This window comes from Galeopterus variegatus, unplaced genomic scaffold (assembly GCF_000696425.1).
Source record: "Galeopterus variegatus unplaced genomic scaffold, G_variegatus-3.0.2 Scaffold1677, whole genome shotgun sequence".
In the NCBI taxonomy this organism is placed as follows: domain Eukaryota; kingdom Metazoa; phylum Chordata; class Mammalia; order Dermoptera; family Cynocephalidae; genus Galeopterus; species Galeopterus variegatus.
In genome coordinates, this window is record NW_007727788.1 from 55,261 (window position 1) to 79,019 (window position 23,759).

The 23,759-nt window shown below is 57.1% G+C and overlaps 1 protein-coding gene across 4 annotated transcripts in view; it reads right to left on the reverse strand.

Moving 5' to 3' along the window:
* The window catches only part of HCFC1 (host cell factor C1), a 26,152-nt gene extending 2,654 nt beyond the window's left edge, over positions 1-23,498 (reverse strand). The window contains exons 1-24 of one of the 4 annotated variants that reach the window (XM_008578403.1): positions 22,774-23,498; positions 16,197-16,345; positions 15,720-15,880; positions 14,830-15,038; positions 13,782-13,866; positions 13,106-13,212; positions 11,818-11,997; positions 11,374-11,733; positions 10,979-11,139; positions 10,097-10,294; positions 9,528-9,752; positions 9,265-9,369; positions 8,775-8,994; positions 8,326-8,468; positions 8,042-8,180; positions 7,585-7,805; positions 5,553-7,053; positions 5,104-5,267; positions 4,006-4,450; positions 3,268-3,594; positions 2,965-3,083; positions 2,736-2,873; positions 1,482-1,667; positions 454-754 (exon numbers count right to left, since the gene is read on the reverse strand). In XM_008578403.1, the coding sequence (XP_008576625.1) occupies positions 454-754; positions 1,482-1,667; positions 2,736-2,873; positions 2,965-3,083; positions 3,268-3,594; positions 4,006-4,450; positions 5,104-5,267; positions 5,553-7,053; positions 7,585-7,805; positions 8,042-8,180; positions 8,326-8,468; positions 8,775-8,994; positions 9,265-9,369; positions 9,528-9,752; positions 10,097-10,294; positions 10,979-11,139; positions 11,374-11,733; positions 11,818-11,997; positions 13,106-13,212; positions 13,782-13,866; positions 14,830-15,038; positions 15,720-15,880; positions 16,197-16,345; positions 22,774-22,966 (6,037 nt within the window). In that variant the 5' untranslated portion in view covers positions 22,967-23,498. Of the gene's footprint in view, positions 1-453; positions 755-1,481; positions 1,668-2,735; positions 2,874-2,964; positions 3,084-3,267; positions 3,598-4,005; positions 4,583-5,103; positions 5,268-5,552; positions 7,054-7,584; positions 7,806-8,041; positions 8,181-8,325; positions 8,469-8,774; positions 8,995-9,264; positions 9,370-9,527; positions 9,753-10,096; positions 10,295-10,978; positions 11,140-11,373; positions 11,734-11,817; positions 11,998-13,105; positions 13,213-13,781; positions 13,867-14,829; positions 15,039-15,719; positions 15,881-16,196; positions 16,346-22,773 lie in introns of all 4 variants that reach the window. The other 3 variants (XM_008578402.1, XM_008578401.1, XM_008578404.1) reach the window with 3 other exon arrangements.
* Between the last annotated feature and the right edge of the window lie 261 nt (positions 23,499-23,759).

The window sequence follows — 23,759 nt, forward strand, 5'->3', positions numbered from 1 at the left end:
CCCCCCCCCCCCCCACCAGCCCAGAACAGGGCACTACTACTCCCCTGTCCTTGGGCCCAGATTAGAAACCCTCGTGGCTCAGCTCCCACATCTCACCACCCTCCCTGACGCTGATCCCCAGCCTGGTCAGTCCCAGGGGAGCTGGAGCACTACCTGACCAGAGGGGTGGCCCTCCCGTGGCTGCTCTGTCCCCCATGGGGCTCTGGCCTCATCCTGTGCCTCCTGCTTCAGGGTCTTGGAACATACCACTCTCAGGCCTGGAAATCTTTGCTTCCCTGCACCCCCAGACTAGGTGAGACACCCCCACAACACCCTATGGTGTCATGCCTCTGCTTGATGCCTGCCCCCGCACAGCCAGGGTGTGTGTGAAGGAGGATGTGCAAAGTCTTCTGCTGTGCCTGGCTCCTGTGCCTTCCCCAGAAGCTGTCCAAGCAGCCCGTGAAGGATACTCACCTTGCAACCACCTCACTTGCGTAGCGGGGCCGTAGCCCTTCTCATTGCGGGCAGCAATGCGGAAGATGATGGCGGGCTTGGTGGTGTAGTCAATGTGGGCATTGGAGAGGCTGGAGGACTGCACCAGGCAGGAGGGGCTGGGCCCGCAGTACACCCGCATGAAGGCCAGCTGGGCCGGGGTTGAGCTCTTGGGCTCGCCGCCGGCCTGCGAGCTCTGGATGGCCAAGTATACCGAGTACTCAACGATCTTGCCGGAGGTCACAGAGGGCGGCTCCCAGGTGAGGTGAGCACCATCTGGACTCTAGAACCAAGGGGCAGAAGATCAAGCCTTGCCTTCTTCAGCTGCTGTGGCCTTAGCCCACCCTGCCTGGCCCCAAAAGGGGCTAGAAACTTCCAGAACTGAATGTTCATACTTCACTCAAGCCATATTTCCCCTAACACAATAGAGATATTCCACACCAGAGTTCAAAGAGTTTCAAAGAGATCTGCCGCCAAGCGGAAGAAATAAAATGAGCTAGGATCAAAACATAGCCTTCCGATATATGTTCCCACTCTGCCACCGGCTGTATGACTTGTTACTTAGCCCCTTGGTGCTTGTTTATGCATCTGGAAAATGGAGCTTAACAACAGGACCCAGACCTCCTTGGAATGTTTTCAGGATGAGATAAAAGAACACACTGAACAGCACAGGACCTGGCACATAGTGGATGCTCACTGAACATTAGCTACCAGGTCAGAGAAGGGAACAGGCCAGATAGGGAAAGGAAGGGAACTCACCCTCGTCACATTGGCAATTGGTGACAGAGCCAGAACCTAAAGCCAGGGCTCCTGACACTAACCCCGAGGCAGCAGCCTGTGTTCACGAAAGGTAGGCCTGGCTGACTTCACCCACATCCCACGGACCCTCCTGAGTGACCCGTCTGGCCTTGCTCTGGAGCTCCGTGTGTGTGCACTGAGCTGAAGTCTGCTCTGCTCCAGGCAGGCAGAGGACCAACTGGGGAGAGAAGACCACCCACAGCAAGACTCACTTTGCTGATTTTAATGGCACAAGGGGCCCCTGGGAAACCAGGCAGACACGTCTTAAAGGCGGAGATCTCGCTGAAGGGCCCCCGGCCACAGGCATTGATCCCGGCCACACGAAACTTATAGGCTGTGCCCGGCTGCAGCTCCTGCTTCTTCAGCTGGTTATAGTCGGGGACAGTGCCTGAGTCATCCTGCAGGAAGAGGACGACAGAAGAATGGAAAAAGACAGAATAAAGGGACATGAACCCTACTGTCAAGAAAGCAGCTCTGGGACTGGTCGGCTGGCTCAGCTGGTTAGTGCGTGGTGTTATAACACCAAAGTCAAGGGTTCCAATCCCTGTACTGGCCAGCCGAAAATCAATCAATCAATCAACTTTTATTTTTTTTTCCTTTTTGTCTTTTTTCGTGACCGGCAACGGATCGCAACCCTCAGTGTCGCGCCCGTACCGGACCGTATGTGGGATCCGAACCCTCAATCAACTTTTAAAAAACACCATAACCTGGGCCGGCCCGGTGGCGCACTGCTATAGTGCGCTGCTTGGGAAGCGCGGTGGCGCTCCCGCCAAGGGTTCGCATCCCACGTACAGACCAGTTCCCACTCACTGGCTGAGCGAGGGGCGGGCGCGGCACTGAGGGTTGCGGTCCGTTGCCGGACACGAAAAAAGACAAAAAGGAAAAAAATAAATAAAAAAAAATAAAAAACACCATAACCTGGGCCGGCCCGGTGGCGCACTGCTATAGTGCGCTGCTTGGGAAGCGCGGTGGCGCTCCCGCCGAGGGTTCGCATCCCACGTACAGACCAGTTCCCACTCACTGGCTGAGCGAGGGGCGGGCGCGGCACTGAGGGTTGCGGTCCGTTGCCGGACACGAAAAAAGACAAAAAGGAAAAAAATAAATAAAAAAAAATAAAAAACACCATAACCAAAGAAGGTAGCTCTGGGGCTAGCCAAGCAGTTCTCACCTGTGGTGACAACGGGGGCAGAGGGAAAAGAGGTCAGCGATGGCTGCCCCTTCACAGTAAGGAGGGACATGGCTTTGTCAGGGAAGGACCAAAAGCTCTGGCTTCTTTTCTACTGTGTCAGGGGTAGGGTCTCCGCCAGGCTGTCCTCAGGTTTCCTTGTCACTCAAGTTGGCCCAAAGATGGAAGAGCTTCTTGTGAGCCCCTGCTCAGGGCAGCAGGGCCGAGCCCACCTCTGCTGGTATCTGCCTCAAGGCCAGGATCCACCCACCCCAGGGTGTCAGCTCCTTGGGACACTTACATCCGATGGGACAGCATCATCTGGCGGCATGAAATAGTGTGTCACCATTATACTGGTACCCTTAATGACCCCCACATCAAACCACTGGTTCTCCTTCTTCACAGGTGCTTTGCTGGGTGGGGGTGGCAGGTCTGGCTTCTGGAAGACAGTAATGGGGAGACGAGATGAGGCCCTCAATCTGAAGCAGCGCACCCCCTCCCTGCCCAAGGCCCTACCACACCCAGCTCACCACGCCCAGGGACTCGATGCCATTGGCCACTTCAGTCAGGGTAGCTGCGGCCTGCAGCTTCGCTGAGCTGGCTGCCACAACTGGCTGGGGGGCTACGAATGTGTTGGATGGAGTCAGGCCTGGGAAGACAGAAGGTGTCCAAGAGACATGCTCAGAGATCCAGTTTCTGTCCAAGGGCCTTGGCCCCCCCCCAGCCCACCTCCCAGCCACCATAGCACCGATTCACCCTCAGCCCAGATGCCTCCTCTCCCCAGTCGAGTTCTCTGGGGGCAGAAGTCAAGGCCAAGGAAGGGTCCTGCTTACTCTCAGTGGCCGTCGACGGTAGCAGGGCCACAGTACTGGGGACAGCACCGGCCAGCTCGTTGAGGCAATTGCTCTCGATGGCTGGGTCGTTGAGGCTATCAGCTGGGGCCAGGGCTTCGGTGGGGAGGTGGTGGTGCTGCTGCTGGGCCTGGGCCTGGGCCTCCTGTAGCTGCTGCTGCTGCTGCACCAGGGCAGCCAGCTCCTGCTGTGTCAGCACGATGGGGATGGTGGTGGCCTGTCCCTCCTGGCCCTCAGCTGACAGGTGCCCCAGCTCTGCCTGCGTCACGGCTGCCGCCGCCTCAGACGTGTCCATGGGCTCCCCAGTACCTGCTCCAGGGTCGAAAAAGACGACTCAAAAGGAACGCCAGCATGTCTGTCCAATGGAGAGAGACAGGGGCCCAGGTAGGAGGCCCACAGGGCCCGTCCTGTACACTGTTTCCCTGACCACCTGTGTCCCACCCACACCTCACTACAGGTTAAGTCCTGGCCAAGCGGCCCTGCCTCCTTCCTGGGCACTATCCCCAGCCCCTGTCCAACATGGCCCTCCCTATCACCCAGACTGCCCAGGACCCACAGTACCCATCTACTCCTGTCATGTCTGACTTGTGCCACCCTCACAGGAAGTGGACCTCCTCTTCTCAGGCTGTCCCTGTTGCCTGTCACCTTAGCCCTCCGTCTGGGGCTGTCATTCTTTCCGAGGGAACTGTCTTCTCCTTCAGGCTCCCTGTTGGAACCTACCCATCACGGCCTGCTGCGCGGCCTGGAGTACCGCCTGGATGGCCAGGGCCTGGGCTTCCTCTGTGGCTGCAGCCTGGGCGGCCGCTTCAGCAGCAGCTGTCACCGCCAGCTCCTCAGGGGTGAGCCCTGTTACCATGAGGGTGGTGGTGCCCGCCTGGGCCTCTGCCATCAGCTCCTGGGGAAGTGATAACTGGTCTACTTCAGACTGTGTAGGTGGGGGTGGCTGGACCACCACAGTGGCCACTACTGCTGAGCTGGCAGGCTCCTGGCCTGAAGATGGGTCCCCTGTGCTGCTCAGATCCACGGCGGCCTGGAGCTCAGGGTTCTGGGAGGCTGACAGGACCTCGGTGGACTCCCCCATCAGGGGTGTGGAGGCAGACTGCAGGAGTTGCCGTGGTGGCAGCTGCTGGCGAGGCCCTGGTGAGACCTGGAGCTCCTCTGGGGGCTGCAGGATGTCAACAGCAGAGAAGGGCATGTCAGAAGTTTCTGTGTTGGCTATGGTCACTGTTATCGTGGCTGGGATGGGGACTTCGGTAGTCAGAGCCCCTGGGGTAGTCTCAGTCATTGATGAGATCTTCTAGAAATGGAGAGAAGCCCCTGTCAGAGGGGAGGACAGCAAGGCCAGAACCAGGCAGCAGCAGGGCTGAGAAGCAAGACAGCCCTCACCTTTCCCCCAGGCCTGAGTTTTCATTGTTGATGGGCCACGTAGATAGACCCCGTGCTAAAGGGGGAAGGGGACGGCGGCTCACTGAGCAGCATGAGCAGAGGCGGTGCAGCACAAGGAGAGACCCCACGCCTACCGTACCCCCATCAAGACAAAGGCACTCAGACCCCAGCCGCCTCACTTTTAGAGGCTACGGCTTAACGACAGCGAAACGACAGGCAGTGGGAAACAAGAAAAGGAATTAAAGCCCCCAGCGAGGTGCTGCAGCCTCCTGCCTGGGCAAGCACTGGGCTGCCCTTTTATGGTCTGGAAAAGGGATGAGGAGCTGCTCAGTGTCTGGTACAAGAGCGACATCTGGTGTCCATCGCTGGAACAGCATGGGCCAAAGGCGCAGTGGGCAGGAAGGAGGCAAAAGGGACCCTCAGGGCTCTTACCGGCACTGAGGGGCCTGGGACCGGTGTGGACTGTGTCACAGTGGTCACAGCCCGCGTCAGCGTGGATGACACGGTTGTTGTGATGGCACTGGAGCTGGGGATGTTCACACTGTCACCTTGCGTGCTCTCCACCTCCGCCTGGTCGCTGGCAGCTGGTGGGGGGTCTGTGAGGGTGACAGGCAGGAAACTGGTCAACAGGAACCCGAGGCCTCCAACATGGCTTTCCCACCATAGACTATCTTCAAGGGGAGGCCAAGTGTGGGACAGACTCTCCTGGAGAGCCCCGTGTGTGTGTGACACAGCCAGGACATCCCTGCCCCGCCCCATCCCACCGGTAAACGGGGTACGTAACTGTTGGGCTCTGAACGCATCTTTCTGCCACTGCTCCTCTCCTCTGCTGAGCCTGGGGTCTAGGAGAGCACAGATGCCAGGCTGCTGCCATCACTCACCTTGGTTTGAACTCATGTTGGAGGTGACGGTGGTGGCCGTGTGTGTGGTGCCTGTCTCGTGGGTCTCGCAGGGGGGGTTGGAGCACATCCTCTGTGTTGGGAAAGGAGCCAGCAAGGCAGCACTGGCCTGGGGGGTGGCAGCGGGTGGTGCCACCTCCATGGTCCTGTGGGAGGTGGCAGCGTCGGGGAGCAGGGTGCCCATGCTGACCGACATGGTGGTGCCAGTCGAAGTGGTCTGGTGTGTCTCACAGGCGCGGCTGGTGGGGGGCTGCTGCCCACCTTCAGCCTGTCCTGTGCCCCCGCTGGAAGTAGCGGTGGTGGCCGTGTGGGTGGTTCCCGTCTCGTGTGTCTCACAGGGTGGGTTGGAGCACACCCGCTGGGCACTGCCTGCGTTCGAGGTAGTGGCAGTGTGGGTGGTTCCTGTCTCGTGGGTCTCACACGGTGGGTTGGAGCAGACTTGGGTCATGGTGGCCGAGGCCGAGGGGCACAGCAGCGCCTCCAGGGCTGTCAGAGTCACGGTGGTGTTGGACGAGCCGGTCTGAAGGCTCTCGTAGGCAGGCATGGGGGCCCCCCGTGCCGCACTGGCCTCCCCAGCCCCCATGGTGGAGCGGACCATGGTGGGGGTGTTGGTCGTGTGAGTGTGCTGCGTCTCCAATCGGCGCCCCATGGGCACGTCTTTGCTGCCAGGGCCACTCAGCCCGACTCTGCCACTCAGAGGGGCCAACTGCACAAAAGCAGTGCTGTGGCCCCCAGCCTCCAACACCACGCCTGGCCCAAGAGGCGGGCCAGCCAAACATGGGGTGCCAGTGGCCGTCACAGTCATGGTGGTGCTGGTCACGCTGGTCTGGCGGGTTTGGCACTGGGACTTGATAGAACCCTGGGCTCCCTCTGATGCCCCAGCAGCCACACTGATCCGGACCACACTGGGGGTGCCGGCCACACAGGCATGACGTGCGTCTCGTGGCTGGCCAGAGCCAATGCTCGACATAGCCGTGGTGGCAGTGCTGGTGGTGCCCGTCTCATGTGTTTCACAGGGCGGGTTGGAGCAGCCATGCTGCCCAGCCATGTTGGAGGTGGCAGTGGTGGCGGTGTTGGTGGTGCCTGTCTCATGGGTCTCGCAGGGTGGGTTTGAGCAGACGCGGACTACACTACCATTCTGCTGCCCCACAGTCGAGGTCATGAGAGAAGCAGCTGCCTCCTGCCTGTCACATACGAACTGCACTTGGGTAGGCTGGGGGTGTCCCCCAAGGTTAGCCACGACGGTGGTGGTGGCCGTGTTGGTGGTGCCTGTCTCATGGGTCTCGCAGGGTGGGTTGGAGCACACCAGTGTCACGGTGCCAGGCTGAACATCACCCTGGCCCGAGTCAGCGATGGTGACTGTGGCTGTGGGTTGTTCTGTAGTAGGTGAGGCCAGGATGGACACGGGGAGGTCATGCACGGGCTGGGCCTCAACCCCACTGGGTGCTGTGATCAGAGTCACCTGGGTAGGCTGGGAGACAGGCTGGGAGAGACATGAGACCAGAAGAGTTAATGTCACAACTGACCATGTCTGTTACCCCTACCATCCTGCACTGTCACCCACATCAGCTGGGACCACCGACTCTGCTCCTGAACAACCCTGGCAAACGCAAGATCCACTTGCCCTCTGATCACAAGACACTGATTCATGCAGAGCCCAGGAAAGAGGCAAGGGGAGGACAGGAGCCTGTCAGGGAATGGACCCCTCGTGCCATACAAAGGCCAGCCACAGACACTTCACCACTTCCAAGAATTCAGCTTGAAACGTACAAAGAGAAGAAAAACGCTATATGCATACGAAGATGAACTGCAGCAACATCTACAATGTGATAAGACAAAGAACCTAGTATTCGCAAACTGAGTACAGCTGCCAACACGGCACCTCACCGAGACAGGCTCCGAGACAGTGACTAGGCAGCTACAGGGCGAAACCCACCCCAGCTGCGCACAGAAGCAGAGAGCGGAACCCTCAGGTACCCTGGTGTGTGGCGGTTGCTGCCACGCACGGCCCTACCTGCATGGTGATGGTGGGGGTGGTGAGCCCGCCAGCCGCCGTCAGCGTGGTCTGTGCAGCTGACACGGTGATGGCAGTGGGGTTGATCACCTGGCTCGAGAGGGTGGCGATGGTGCCCAAGGTGGTGATGGGTGTGGCCAGTGAGGCACTGGTGCTGTGGCCCCCAGCTCCAGCAAGGCTGGTGGACACGGTGCCTGTCACCGTGCCTAGGGTTGTGACGCCTAAAGGAAGGAAAGCCGAGGTGGAACAAGGCCTGCTGCTACCTCCTTTCCAGCAGCTGCTCTCTGTGTATGGGGCTAGGGTACTGGGGACTCTGGAGCACAGCCAGCATGAACCAAGGCTCAAGAGAGAGCACCTGCCGTCCTCCCCCAGCCGCACGACAATGAAGTGGCTACAAGAAGACTATGGGGGACTGGAACCCAGTGGTTGCTGAGGCCCTGGCCTGCGGGCTACACACCTGTGGTGCCCTTCACAACCAATGTGGTGACGGCTGGCTTGACGGCAGAGACGGTGACAGGGGTGACCAGGCGAACGCCCCCCATGGGCACAGTGCGGAGGATGGTGCCTGGCTGTCCAGGGGCCCCCTTTAGCACCACCTGGAACACCAGAGGAAAGCGCCACCCAGGTCATTCCCGGGCTGGCTGCAGGGCACTGCCTCCCCCAGGCCCGTGAGGAGGAGGCTGGCCTGCCGAGGGGTGCTGTCCTGGATGCTGGGGTGGCAGAGGATCAATCACATCTCACCTGCGTCACTCCTTGCTGCCCGTGGCCAGTGGCAATCTTGGGGACGGCAGTGATGATTTTGGCGGGCGTTCCAGTACCCGAAGTCATAACCTTGGTGGTGATAATGGTGATGGGGGACTTGATGCCAGGAGTGCTGGTCACACCTGGATGGAGAAGAGGGAAGACGGCTCTGTGGTGGTTGTGCCCCTCAGGCCCCCTCTGCTAGCAGTTGCTCTTGCTGCCCCAATATCAAAATGAGGAGTTACAAATCATAGCCACGCCCCTGCCGTCTCCCTACGTCAGAAACAACGCAACAGAAGGCAAGGAGAGGGTGGAAAGGAGAGGAAAAGAAAACAGAAACAAAAAACATGTGGCAACCCAGCCTCCACTTCCCCTTCCTGCTTTCATCCACTGACAGCTACTTGCCAGCAAGGACCTTCAGAAATCCATGCCTTGGGGGAGGCCCCTACCCGTGGCACCCGCCTGGGTGATGATGGCCGACATAGGGATTGTTTTGATGATAGTGGTCGTGCCAGGTTTGGTAGTGCTGGGGGAGACACTGCTGATGCCCAGGATGGTGGGCTTGGTTCCCGCCCCGCTGGCTTGTGTGGTAGTGATGATGGTGGTGGGCTTGCCATCTGCTGAGGTCACCAGCTTCAGGATTGTCCCTGCTGGCAAGGGCCCTTTGGTCTGAAAGGGGAAAGCAGGGGGCGTGAACTGGCGAGCTGAACTGGCACCACTACCAGAAAGGCCAGTTTGGTCTGGCTACTCTCCACGAGCAGCCTAAGTAGCTCAGGGAGTGCTCAGGGGTGATGGGACTGAGCAGCAGGACTTTCTGAGCCACATGTGCTCAAGAAATCATCTGTGGGCAGGAATGCAAGCTTTCCCCAGGGCCCAGCACTTGCTTGTGCTTGTGTGGCAGCATCTGGGGACCACCTCTGACAGGGACCAAGAGCTCACCTGAATGATCTGAGTCACAGGGCCCGTAGATGCCTGGCCTGTGACTGCTGAAGTCTGAACTGGTTTGGTCTGGACCACTGACATTACTTTGCCCAGATTGGAAATCTAAAAAGGAAAGGATGGAGGAGAGTGATCTGGAAACTAAACAAGGGCATGGCCCAAGCTTGGACTCTCCTGGAGCTGGCCCAGGACATCAAGTCACCACTGGCAGTAGCCACAATCTGGCAGCTGTCACATGCAGCCGGGTACCACCTGTCACTCACCAGAGCACTGCCTCCTGGGACGGAGATGGGGCTCTTCACCAGGGTGATGGTCTTGGTGACGCCGCCCACCACTGTGGTCACCACCTGGGCTTGCTGAGCCACTGTCACGGTCCCTGACTTGTGCACCGTGATGATAGGGCGGGTAGATGTGTTGGCGGCAGAGGAGACAGATGTGCCCACCTGGGCAGCTGCAGTCTTCAGCATGCGAGTAGCCGGGTTGCTCACCTGGAGAAGCAGAGACAAGCGATGAGTAGGGCTGAGAAAGACTGCCCAGAGTGTCCACGGCAGCCCACGCCTCCAGCCTCTGCTCGCCTTCTTCCTCCTCCTCCACACGTTGGTTTACCTTTCCTTTAAGGACAGGAGGGAGCAGACCGAACTACCACAGGTCTAGCCTAGGGCTGTCACACCCCTAAGGATGACAGCTTATTCCACAGCCCATGGTAAGCACTAGTTATGTACCGATGACCTCATGGATTGGTCCAAAGCCCAGAAAGAATGACCACTGTTGTCCAATCATAGTGACCAGCTACTGCTGGCCCTGAGGCTGCTGACTCAGAAACCAGGCTCACCATGACTGGCGAGGAAGCCACCTTCACAGTGGCTGGTAGGGTAGTAGTGCCAGGTGTCACAGCCACAGTCTTGACGATGGTGGTGCCTGCTGGGACACTTAGCACTGTGGGTGCCGAGGAAGGAGGAATCTTCTGGGTGGCAGCGGCCGCGGCTGCCAGTGCAGCCATCCCGCTCATCTGCGGGCTGCTCCCGATCACCTGCGGCAGGCACAAGGTGCATGAGCCCACGAGGAGCATCATCTACTCTGCTCTGCAGACCCCAGCACAACTTGCCAAGGGGCTCAGCCCTGCTCAAGGAGCCTCCATCCTGTCAGCATCTCTCAGCTCTTCCTACGCCAGACCCTGTTCTCCTGGCCCCAAACACAGAGGCCTCCTACCACCGACCAGGCACACCAAGCCCAGTGGCAGGAGTTTGCCAAGAGCTCTGGATCTTTTTTGCAAGACCATAGCGTCCAAGATAGTTCATTTCTCACGGGCCTGGGTCAGACCCTGCTGGCTAGATTCTCCCCTCAGGCTCCAAGACAATAAAGTCCATCAACTCGCACCACAGCCCTATCGCGGGTGTGTGTGTGTGTGTGTGTGTGGTGTGTCGGAAACCCATCAGAGCGCTTTCTTTTTTTTTTTTTTTCCTTTTTTTTTTTTTTCGTGACCGGCAACGGGATCGCAACCCTCGGTGTTGCACCCGCACCTCGCTCAGCCAGTGAGCGGGAACCGGTCTGTATGTGGGATCCGAACCCTCGGCGGGAGCGCCGCCGCACTTCCAAGCGGCACACTGTAGCAGTGCACCACCGGGCCGGCCCAGAGCGCTTTCTTTTCATTCCATTGGATCACCGGGAAGTCCTACCCCCAACCCCCCAGCCCAGCCTGGCAACCACTCCTCACCGTCCCCTGAGCACTCTGCGTCGGCACAACCATTCGCACACCCGCGGGCAGGGAGGTCACAGTGACGGGGGCTTTCCCAGCCTGGCTGGCAGGTCGCATGGTGACCAACGGGGTTCCTGTTGTAGCCTGAGGACCGGTCACTTTGAGAACAGCAGGAACACCTAATGAGAGAAGGGGTTAGCTATTAGCATGTCACATACCTTCCACATAACATCCCCAAAGCCTCTGCTGTTGACCTGCTTGTGATTGACATCTGGCTCTTCTCTGTGCCCTCAGAACGATCGTCTCCACAGGTGGGACTAAGCATTTTCACCACCCACCCCCAGCACTCACAAAGCGCCGTGGCAGCTCCCACCAGGTACCGAATCTCCCCGGGGGGCCAGCTCCTGGCTCACCTTGAGTCCTGGCTGCAGTGGGCACGGAAATGGAGCTGCCTGGCACCGTTGGCAAGACCTGGATGGTGGTGGTGGTCGGGGGCGCGGCTGCAGCCTGGGGCAGGAGCGTGATGCCTACTTGGGTCAGCGGCTGCACAGCAGGTGCAGCTGCTGCTGGGGCTGGGCTCTTGGGAGGGTTGGCAGGCACGGATGGGACTGGATTGGGTGTGGGGGAGGCGGCAGTAGCAGCCGTGGCAGGAATGTCATATTTCTGGAGCTGCAGAAGGTAACTGTCCGCTGCTGCCACTGCCCCCCAGCTCACCTCCAGGGAGTTGGTGTTGGCTCGTACCAGCTGTACTCGGGCCGGGGGCTGTGGTTTTTCTTTAAGAGAACACAGCTGGTGAGAGGGGGAGGGGCAGGAGCTAGGGGTGGCAGTGGCGGGGGCTCAGCTAGACTGCGCCTTACCTGTCTCCAGGTACCAGAGGTCCTTGCAGCACACCTGGTTGTTCCAGGCCTTGCGGTAGCCGTCGCGCCCACTCCAAATGTACAGGCGGGTGTTGATGGCGACTGCGCAGTGGCCGGCTCGAGCCCGGGGAATGTTGTCCTCCAGTGTGTCCATCAGGATGGTCTCCCAGGCCATGGTGTCTGGGGGAGGGATCAGCAGGGAGGGCAGATGAAACCCACTACCACTCCCAGTTGCCCTTTGTCCTTTTGTTGTCAGGAAGGGGATATTAAAACCAAGAAGTTGTCAAAGACTACTAAACTAAAAACAACAAAAAAACAAAAAATCAACTCTGTATGGCAAAGAACACCATAAAAAATCAAATTCTAAGCCACAAACAACAAACCAGGGAAACTACTTGAAACGCACAGCCAAAGGTTTAACTCCTTGCACATCAAATAATACAACCACCCACAAAAAGATGGGCAATAGAAGGATCTTAAGAAAAACACGCACCCTCACTCAAAATAAGAGAAACGTGAATTTAAACCATACGGCGCCTGGCAGTTTGATTTCCATGCCTGCTGCAGCTGGGCTCAAGGCGAGCCAGGCAGGGGCCAGCTGTGGGGAGCTTCAGCCACCTATCGGGCTTGGCCAAGAGTGGTTTGACTGTGTGGCAAGGGCCAGGTTCCGGGAACACAGGCACCACTTGGGGTGTCTACGGCAGCCTCTGTACAGGGTGGCTCAGCAGCATCTGACGGCAACTCTACCGGGTTTTCACCCTTCGAGTGCACTTGCACATGGTTGAAACTGGTACGAGGATACTCGCAGAGCATTGTCTGTACAAGCCGGAGCACCATGACAGCAGTTCAAAGAATGAGGCTGCTTGCTGTGCAGATGTGGAATGGTCTCCAGGTCATAGTGAGTGAAAAAGGCCAGGTGCAGCACTGCCTGTAGCAGGCTGCCACTGTTTTGTCTGTTTGTTCTTAAAGGAACCTATAGCTAACACTTGCGTATGCAGAAGATGTCCTGCAGGGTGAATATGAAACCTCCCACGTGGCTGCTCTGAGAAGTGGCCAGAGGGAGGAGGCTTTGCACCGGATGTGCTTTTCTACTCTTAGGTCTCAGACTGTGCGGATGGAGAACCCACTGAAAAAACTAGAAGGGGGAGCGTCGCTTCAGAGCGCTCTGCCCACTGGATACGTCTGGTGGATTCTCCACAGAGACACGGGCCCAGCTCTGTTCCCTGCACCCCCACGCAGCTCTCAGGGCTGCAGAGGGTTAGCCACTCCCAGCCCAAGGAAGCCATACCTAGGTTGAGACAAGCCAGTGTGTTGGTACACTTCCACTCCTTCTCGTGTGTAGCCACTTTGACATCATCCATGACAAGAGGCACCCAGCCACCAAACACGTACATTCTGGGAGGGGGAAAGAAGAGTAAGAGAGGACTGCAGAGGAGGCACCAAGCTAGAGGCTATCTCTTCTACCCAGGAAGCTCTAAACATGGTTGGTCCTGTAGTTCTCCCCGGGAAAGCCCCCAGGATGCATGAAGTCTTCTGAAGCGGCCCTCTCCTACCTGGTGGCTCAGCCCTCACAAGAATGGTGTCATGTCTACTGCATAAAACCACTCATCTAAAGCTCACTTTAATCTCCATCCTTAGATTCCCTTTAGGGCCCTGGCATTCATAGACACCCAGCTGTTTCCACAGACGATCTAGAACAATCTATACCCTTGATGAGGCAGAGCATCACAGGCCTGGGAAGGGTCTCAAGCTGGGCTTATGTGCAAGCTCCCTCCACCCTGAATTTGTCTTCTCCTGGGTCCCCCAGGGTCGTAATGAAAAAACGGGGCTGCTGAATGCCAGCCCAGCCAGAAAGAGGCACCCTGGGGCCTTAGAGATTGTCAGAACAAAACCGACTGAGAATCCCTTGGGGCTAGGAGCGGCGATAGGTTAGAAAATAGAAAAGTGGGCGAACAGCCACTCACTTGTTTCCTATGGTAGTTGCTGAGTGTAGACTGCGAGGCAGAGGTGCCACCCCGCTGAGACAGGGTTTATTCCATGTCAGAGTCTCTGTACAGAGAGAGGAGGGAGGACGGAGGGTTACCCATGCTGGATCAGAAGCAAAGGACAGTCCTTGGACTCAGGGAAGGCACAGGAAGGCAGGTTCCAACCCAGTGCAAGAAGTCCCCAGCAGGCCCTCTGACTGTTGTCCTAATAGCCAGATTCTAGCAATTCCCAAGCCGTTTTGACCATCCTAGCAATGTTTTTTCAAACATGTACCGAGCACCTGCTACAAGCCAGCAGTGTTCTCGGTGCCGGGCAGGAGTGGGAAGCTCATCCTTCAGCTGCGCCAGCTTCTCTTCCTGATCTCCATGAAATACATGCATCCCCACAGCGCCTCAACAGTCTACAGAACATGTTTTGGGAAATACTGTGCTGGAAATTTCTCTCATACTAAACTGTTTCTTTTGAGTGCCGACTCTGATCTATGGGACAACATAGCTAACATCTACTCTACAGACAGCTCCCCAAAAGTTCCATAGTTAGCAATCTTCTGCCAACTACTCCTGTGCCATCATCTGGTTACCTGCCCAACTAGCCCCCAAAGGCCTAATGGTCTAGCGACATCCAATTTTACTGCGACAGTCAGACCAGGATGCACTATTCCACATACAGTCTGACCACTGATGAGCCAACAGTGACTAATGCTACCCAAATCGAGAGAATTCCATTCTAGAAAGGCCTTAATCTCTCTTTATTTTCCTATAAGCCAGCAGACCAACTTGGCCAACTGAGCCTTGCTTTTTCTTAAAAGCAATGCCACCAGTGCCGGGTAAAAATAACACCTTAAAACCTAGGGACAATCTCGGGTCTTGCCCCCACCCCATCATCACAAGAGGAAAGAGCTAAGTGAAACGCACCAGTTCCCGTGAGCCCCACCTCAACATCCGATGCTGGCGGCCCATGAGGTCAGGTGACCAGCAGACTTGCTTTGCCCCAAGCTTGCTGGAGCACTGCCACCCAGCTTCTTACCAATATCCAGGGTCCAGAGGTCGCCTAGCCTGCAGCCACTCATTCCTCCATAGATCACCAGCTTGGATTTCTTGTTGTCTTTTTCAGTGTAGACCACGGCAGTATGTGACTCCCGGGGTGGGGGCAGGACCCCGTAAGTGATGGGGATGTCCCAGGCCACTACTCCAGAGCCTGGCCGTAATTCCAGGATATATAAGTCATTTAGGTACCTGAAGAACAAATGCCAGTTATGGCCAGCTTCGGCTCCCCGAGCCACAGGCTTCAGTGGGTATCTATCAGGGAACAGCGGACTCCCTGGAACTTAAAGGGGCCAAGACCGTGTGAACTCCAAGTTCTTCTTCCACCCTTGCCTCTGAGGAAGGGGCTGCCAGAAGCTCCCAAGATGAGTCCAACTGGAGCAGTAGGATGGTGTGTATAAAACCGAGCAGCAGCCTCCAATTCACACCCAGCAGTAGGCCCCTCTGGGCCGCCATGCACACAAAGCTGGCCATTATACAAGGGCCTCCCTAGAGCAAGAGGGGGCGTCAGCTTGGGACTACCTCCAGACAGAAAGGCCCTTGGCCACGGGCCTTGGAAAATACCCATCAGGAAACTTGTAGGCAGCGGAGGCTGAGAAGGACCGCAACCAGCTTTAAATTGGTTCTCAAGAGCATGGCCCAGTCCAAGGCAAAGTAGGCTTTCAGCTCCTGGTTCGGCCCTCTGCCCACGAGGCCTACTCAGGGTTAGAGATTTTAGAGCCAGAAAGCTCCTTAGAGGGCATCGAGCTCCACTCTCTCATTTTACAACCCAGCACAGGAAAGAGACTTGGCTTTAGGATTCCACCGAGCCCCATATATGTGCGAGCACACTGGCCTTGGTAGGATTCTACAGGAAAGAAGACAAAGCCTCACCGTGGAATGTTGTTCTTGGGGTCCTCGCTATCGTTGGCCAGACCCCCGAACAGGTAGCATTTGTTGCCCACAAGGGAGAAGCTGTGCCCAAGCCGAGGACACGGAGGAGGCCCGTTTTTGGGAGTCTTCGCTTTGAGTTTCTTCCACTCCCACCGACTTGCCTGTGAAATCAAGACTTGGAGACTGAATCCTGGAGTGAGAAGGCCACGACTGGGGGGCCCGGGGCAATTTGTCATGTGGGGAGAAGACGGCCTGGGGTGAGATAAGCATCCTGTTGGAGCATGCAGGTCCTTGGCCATTCAGGCCCAACCTCCTCTGAGGCTGGCCAAGCTCAGAGTAGCCTTGGAAGGCTCTTGAGCAGTCCCCTCCACCTCCTCACTCATCCCAACCCCCCAAGACACTATCGTATTGAACACTAAGAGGGGGTCACATAGGGCCAAAGACGAGGCAGCTCCCAGGGGCTCTCTGCTCTGTTACCTGGAGCTCATAGAGGTCATTGCTGTATTTCCCATATTCCACCATCCCACCAAACACCAGGAGGCGAGTCCCGTCGCACACGAAGCCATAGGCTGCACACCCAGGAGGGATGTCCCCTCTCACAGCTGGGATGAACCACTGGTTGGTCGCTAGGGAACAAAAGGAAGCAAAAGTCAGAACACCCGGGAGCTCTGAGAACCAGAGTCCCCACTCCTCTTAGTCCCAAAATCCATCGGCCTTCAAATGCAGCCAGAGAAAGGAGGGACCAAGCCAGAGCCCCATCTCTAAGGGACCTCTCCTGGACCTCCTCCTGTCAGTATCTAGCCCCAGCCATTATCCAAGCCATCTTCCAATCCTCTCGACTTCAGACCACTGCAAAACAGCCTGTGATCACCCTGCTTCTCATCAAGGTCATCTTAACAAGCAGGAAGTCACTGACCAAGATAATTCATCAGCTTCTGGGAATCTGGCCACTGACTTCCTTCCCTACTGCTTGGTGGATCATCAGAAATAAACTTTTATATCCAAAATACCCTCTATGTGGCCCCATGCTCCTCCTCCCGGGAACCCATGTTTCTCTCTCTCTGCACCATAGGGTCGAGATAGCAAGAGCCCACGGCTGCACCTCTGAGTGGCCAAAACAGCAACCACTGCAGGACGGTGCCTTCCCTCCATGCAGGTGGCCGTGGACAAGCACGGGAGACTGGACAGCACCAGCCCCATTTGCTGGCTAGGGAGAGTCACTAGGTGTGCCTCAGCCTCAGCCTGTGCCTCTGCTCCAACTTCCCTGGCCTCGCTCATCTCTGCTCTGACTTCCCTGACGCTCTGTCTCCTAGGTGATGGTCCTCAGGCTCCGTGGCAACACCAGCCTCTCCCCCACTGCTGCCACGCCTACGCCACTCCAGAACATTCTTGCAAGCCAGAGGTGGCAGCCACAGCAGAGCTTCTGTAACAGAAGCTTCTCAAAAGTCCATTGCTGGGCCGGCCCCATGGCGCACTAGGGAGAGTGCGGTGCTGGGAGCGCAGCAATGCTCCCACCGCGGGTTTGGATCCTATATGGGAATGACCGGTGCGCTCACTGGCTGAGCGCGGTGCGGACGACACCAAGCCAAGGGCTGCGATTCCCTTACCGGTCACAAAAAAGAAAAAAAAAAAAAAAAAAAAGTCCATTGCTTCTAGCTGGGGGTGGGGTGGGGAGACCACTAAGAGAGAAGGCAAATCAACCTCCAGGGACTGCCTTGTCTCCCCAAGACAGTGGAAACAGCACGGGCCAGCCTTCAGCTAGGATCACACCCATGTCCCCACACACCTGCTGTGCCAGGGCTTCCTGGAAAATGAGGGGTCCTTCCCATTACATGTTACTTAAAGGGCTGTCTTTCAGGATATGCTACACTGTCTCCAAAACCCCCAAACTAGGGGCCAGATGCAAACCTGACTCCTTCTAAATGATTTTTGGTCTGAGCAAGTACACTACAGGAAGGAGTTGACGCTCTGGCTCCAAGGCGGTGGTGCTGCATAGAGACAGGCAGAGAAGAGACAAAGCCTCTTCACACGACGGGAGAATAAAGATGGCCCACCCCCAAATTTTATGGGTGACAGGGGGTAGAATATTCCTGCTGGGAGGGAACTTGGGAGGCTTCTGCAGACCAGTCCCAGTTGCTCACTGCTTCTCAGCCTGACTTTCCACACAGGGATGCTGTGATACTGTCATACCGTAGGAAATACATGTTTCATTCGGTGACCACAAGTGTTATGAGAGTACAGAAGAGGAAAAACTTTGTGTTTTCCTTACTCAGATGCATTTAGGAAAAGGGGCTGGCCATGGGAACAAATACACCCCCCCCACTGCATTCTGTGAGTACTATGCTGTCACCCCTAAGGCTCAACATGCAACTCAGCATGGCAGAGGTGGCCACCCTCATCTAGAGCACAGCGGCACCCTTCCGGCTCACCAGCCCACGCTAAGCGTGCCTCTCTAGCTCTCCGCTGGCCAACCTACACAGGTGGACTGTGAACAGGCTGTTGGTCTCTTCAGCCGTTTAGCTGCGTCACTGGGACTCCAGAATGCTGAGCACCGACCCTCCACTGCTGTTTTCCTAAAGCCAAGGCCCAGCATGTGAACTGCCAGCACACACACACACACAGACACGCATGCACCCAGACCACGGCTCTCTGCCTCTTTCTCATTCTTGGTGCAAAAAACCAAGAAAAGCTGGAGCTTTCAATGCCAAGGCAAATCAACCTTGCACAAGTTGGGAAAACGGCCTCAAACAATCCCTGGAAGGAACTTCATCCAGGCTACCAGGATAAAAGCTGAGTAACCTCTGAGATTGCCTCAGTCAACCTCTCTCAGGTGAGAAAGGAATACAGGCCAGGAGGGAAAGTGACTTACCTGAGGTCACAGAGTTAAAACAGAAGACAAGAATCTTGTCACTGACTTAAAATGATCAATATGTGCCTGCCTAAGGGTCCCATGTACATTCAGCCACCAGCCACCCTAACTCACCTGAGCACCCGTGTCTGAGACACATAGCTATCAGGGCCATCGGTCAGGGTTTGGGACAAAGCTAAATGGCAAATGGAATCTGCCTGTGGCTTTCCCATCACACTGTGATCACTGGCCCAGCTAGCCAGGCTAGAAGCAAACTGTGATGTCCCTGGAGCTCTTGATCATCAGATCCTTCTACGCGACCCAAGAGGTGCTGATCTCGTTCTAGAATACTCCAGGCAGAGCAGGGGCCCTCCCCAACCCCCCATTGAAAAAAAGTGCATCAGGGACTGCAGTTCTTGGTGTAAAGATGAACTCTGACTCTCTTCACTTCATCCACAAGCCCCTGCTCCATCCCCTGAAAGAGCACAGGGGAGAAGGCGAGCTCTTCTCTTTTGTCCCGCCCCTCAATCATTTGGGGGCGTCATGTACCCAGTCCCTGGGCCCCTCATTCTGGATATGCTCTAGCTTGTCACTGGCCTCCAGGCTGGCTCTCAGGTGGGAGAGGCATTTGAGGAAAGGAGGCCACCGGCCCGCAGGACCCTTCATGGGACAAACACCATTCCACCTTCCCTCTCCTCAGCAAGACCAAAACTCCAGCTTCTATTTGTTCTATCAGCTCCCCCACCAGTTTTCATGCTTTGCCAACTCCATTTATAGCTGCTGTTGCCGTCCCATTGGCCTCTAATGCGTCACCATCTCTTAGTGACAGATACCCACGCAGTGGGGCAGTTCAAGGAAGTGCCTTCCTTTCGGTAGAGCATTTCCTGTGTGGCAAACAGCGTGCTGGGTGGCACAGAGGAGACCGCTCTTGTGCTCATACTCCCATCTGACAGGAAGGCTGTGCACCCTCCTCCCACGATGGGAGGAGGACTCCGGAAGAGCTCTGAACCAAGCCGGACCCTTGGGAGCACAGAGCAGGGGCTCTGGGGTGGGGGAGAGCGGGAGTAGAAAAGGCTTCTCAGAAGAGGTGACACTTGAGCTGGGCCTTGAAGGTGAACAGGATTTCCCAACAAATGAAGCTAGCGAGGCCAATTGGGAAGTGACTACAAGAGCCTTGTAAGAAGTGAGGCAAACCAGAATGGAGGAGCAACAGATCTGACACCAGCTTGACTAAGTGACCAACTAGATACAGGGACAGAGGAAAAGGGAGATGTCTCTACGGTGGCGGCTGCAGCCTGTTAACCGAAGTAAGAGACAGACAGCAGAACAGTCCCTGTGAAGGTCTGCACTCCTGCCCAATTCCACTACCAGCTGGTGAGGTGACCCTGGACCTGTCATTTCCCCTCTCAGACCCCACTTTCCTCATCTGCAGAAACAAGGAAGCTCCACCAGATGTCTTCAAGGTTCTTTCCAGCTGTAAGTCTATGGACATTAAAGAACCACTAAGGCAAAAACAGACGTGGGCAAGCACCCCCACCCTGGCAGCACTGTGGATCCTTTGGCTAGGGCTCTGGCCAAAAAGCAAAATTTTATTTATTTATTTTTTTTAAGTAAAATTCCCTGAGAACAAGGACAGTAGCTACCCTAAGCCCTCCCAAAGGCCAGTCAAGTGTCCTGCTGTTGCAGTGGGGACTGAAGCTTGCTCGCTCTCTCTCATGCTCTACCCTTCCAGTGCACATGCTCCATCCCCCTGGACCTTGCACCCCCAGATCATAGAGCTAGAGACAGTGAAGAGCACACACATCCCCTGAAGCTTGTTTTCCCTCAGGGGGTGGGGGTGCTTTCAGATCAGACTTCTCTCCAGAGGAGCAAGTCTTTTTGAGGACTGATCCTGCAGAAGGAACTGTGAGAGGCAGAGGCATGTGGGGAGTATGCCCTGACCTTATGTAAAATAAAACAAAAGGAAACAAAACAGCGGTGCGCAGGACAGCAGCTGCTGGGCGCTGTAGGAGAGGGGCCCGCCAGGCCCCACAGGCGCAAAACCCGCAGCTGCCAAGTGCTCTGCAGATCCCCGCTCCGTCAAAATAATGAAGGAACAACAGGGCGTTGGGTCTGCTAGCTGCTCTCTAGAGAATTCACCTAAAGAATTGATTATGACGGTTTCCGAACGGCTAACCCTAAGGATCCCAGGGCTTCGTTTTAAGCAGCCCTTTGGAAGGCTGGCTACCCTCTAACACACAACCCATTTTTGCAGGATGGCAATGAATGAATGCCAAAGTGGTCAATTCATTTTAATAAACCAATGAATATGCAGAGGCCCCAGGAAGCCAAGGCTGGCGGATGGCAGTGGACTTTGGAGCTGACTGTAATTAGGCCCCTGCCCTACTTTCTAAAATTGCATTTTCGGCCAGGGAGCCTGCTCCAGGACTTAGAAGAAAGTCGGTCCAAGGAGTTGAGAAGGTGCTGCTCACGGCGACAGCATCTCTAAAAACAGCCCTACCACACTTGAGAACTTGTATCCCTGCCCCTTGGCCTTAGCTTACTGGGATAATCCCTGCCACCACAGCTGCCTGGGCTGGCACTGAGCACCACCAACCACTCCCCACCCACCCCTGCCAGCCCCTGGAGGCCCCACTCCCTGGGGGCAACAGGTGCTGACAGACCGCAGTGAAAACGAAAAGGGTCACCAGAAACCCACCAGACTTTCAAAGTCAACGTGGAAGGGGCAATAACGTACAAGGTGCAGAGAAACCTGTGCTCTGCCTTGTCGAGTGGGGAGGGGAGCACCTGACCAAGAACCCGAACCCAGCCCCAGCCCTCCCACCCCCCAAACCAGTGCCACCGCCCGCTTCCCACCGCCAGAGCTACGAGGCGACTGGGGGCCAGTCAAAAGAACAGTGCCCAGGACGTGAAGCCCACAAAGAGCTCGTCTTCAGGACACCGATGCAGGCTGAACCTCAAAGCCGGGAGTAGGTGCCCGTGATCTCCAGAGCCCTAGGAGAGGATGGACAAGGCAAGAAAGGAGCTGTGACAACGGCAAGGGGGAAAGCGCTGGGGGACGCACCTCCCTGCTGAGGAGAGGACTTCCTGAAGCCCACTGTCTGCCATGGGGGCTTTTCTCCTGCACCCAACGTGCCACCATCCTTGTAAGTCTTTCTTGCAGGCTCTCCCCTGGGATTGAACTCACAGAGACCTTCCTACAGGGCAAGGCGAGGGTCCTGTGTGCCTATGATTAGTCAACAGGCAACTCAGGAGCCAACCCTGTGCCAGGTGTAGGAAATGGGGGAAAGATGTGACAAAGTGTCGTGGAAAGCAGCAGGCTTTCTGCCCTAGAGACCGAGCAAGGCTCCCAAGAGGGAGAGGGGCACAAGGTCCGCCGGTGCATCAGCGGTACCCGGAGAGAGAGAGAGAGAAAGGCTCCTCCCGGTAACGAGGAGGCAGAAAAGCAGGCGGGATAACCCCTTCGATCTTGCAGGAGCCAGGTACACGACTACCCAGCCCGCTGCGGAGAAACTGGAAGACACAGGATTAGGGAAGGAGACAATTTGAAAAGAAATACTGTAGAAATAAATGCCAAAAGCCTGGCGGGGGGCGGGGGGGGAGGGAACAGCACGTCCTATCATATCTGTCCCCGCGGCTCTGGCACAACCAGGGAGACAGTCCCCCACCGCTGCACACAACCCCCGCAGGTCGGATGAGGCTGTTACACTCTGCCTCTCAATAGAGCTTCCCTCCCTTTTTCTAGAGACAGACCCAATCTGTAATCTAGAAATCGTCATTTCTCCAGCATCGGCACTAGAGACGGGGAAGAACGGAGCAGGCGCAGGAGGAGGGTGGGAGGCGGAGAGGGAGGGGGCCCTGCCTGCGCCAAGGGGACATATCCGCCGCCCCAGCCGTGGGGTAACGGTGTCTGTCTGGACTCATCACCGCGGGCGACACCCTCCCCCTCCGCAGCGGACTAGAGGATTTCTGTCAAGTACCGAAAAGCCATCCTCATACACAGTAGAGACGGGGCGGGGAGCCAAAAACGGGGAGAAGATCAGGGAGAAGCAGCGAAGCTCGGCAGAGCCAAGGGGAGGGCAAAGCAGAGACGGAGAGTGAGGGATGGGAAGAGGGACAGAGGAAAGGGGAGGCGGGGAGGGGGAGACGGAAGGGAGGAGATCGAGGGAGGGAAAGCTCCGAAGACCCAGCGGGCTTTGCACTCACCCGTGTTGTACACGTGCAGTTCGTCCACTATCCCCTCGTTGCCGCCGCCAAACACGACGATGAGATCCTTGATGGCCACGGCACGGTGGCCGTGGCGGGGCCGGGGCACCGGACCCGACCAGCCCACTACTCGCTTCCAGCGGGGCTGCAGGAGCACCGCTGGCGAGTTGGCGGGCGACACGGCCGAAGCCATAGTTCCCGGAAAGGGTGCGGTGGCAAGAAGTCACCAAGCGGGAATGGAGCCCCTCAATTCCTCACACACACACCCCCTTTCGTCTAAGACAGCTCTCACAGACAAGCGGTTCCTCACACAGCGGTGGACGACTCCATGGAGGCCGCCATCTTAACTATCCTCCTTCCCTTTGGCTCTTCCCCTTTTTCTCGCTCACCCCGTCTCCTCAAGAGCCTCCCGAAACGGTCCGGCGCGTAGGCCCGAGAAGCTGGAGGCCGCCGAGTCCCCCCGCTCTGACTATCTGCCCGGGCGCTCCCGCTTACAAGCTCGGGCGGGAGGCCCTGGGAGCCGCCATCTTGAGCCGCCTCTCTCTCCTCCCTTCCTCAGTCGTAGCCCTCCCCCGCCGGAAATGGCGGAGCCCCGGCCCGGTTCCCACACCCCCAAGTCCCCAGCACTGGCCGGCTTCCGGGGCGGGTGGAAAGGAGCCACAAGCGCCGCGATCGTCCCAGCCCCGCCGGCGCTCAGACCACAATTGTGGGAGCCGCCATCTTGAGCCGCCTCTCTCTCCTCCCTTCCTCAGTCGTAGCCCTCCCCCGCCGGAAATGGCGGAGCCCCGGCCCGGTTCCCACACCCCCAAGTCCCCAGCACTGGCCGGCTTCCGGGGCGGGTGGAAAGGAGCCACAAGCGCCGCGATCGTCCCAGCCCCGCCGGCGCTCAGACCACAATTGTGGGAGCCGCCATCTTGAGACCGTCCCGCTTCCCCGCCTAGCGCTTAGCGCAGCCGCCGCTCCCGAAACAGCCTCGTCAGTCCTAA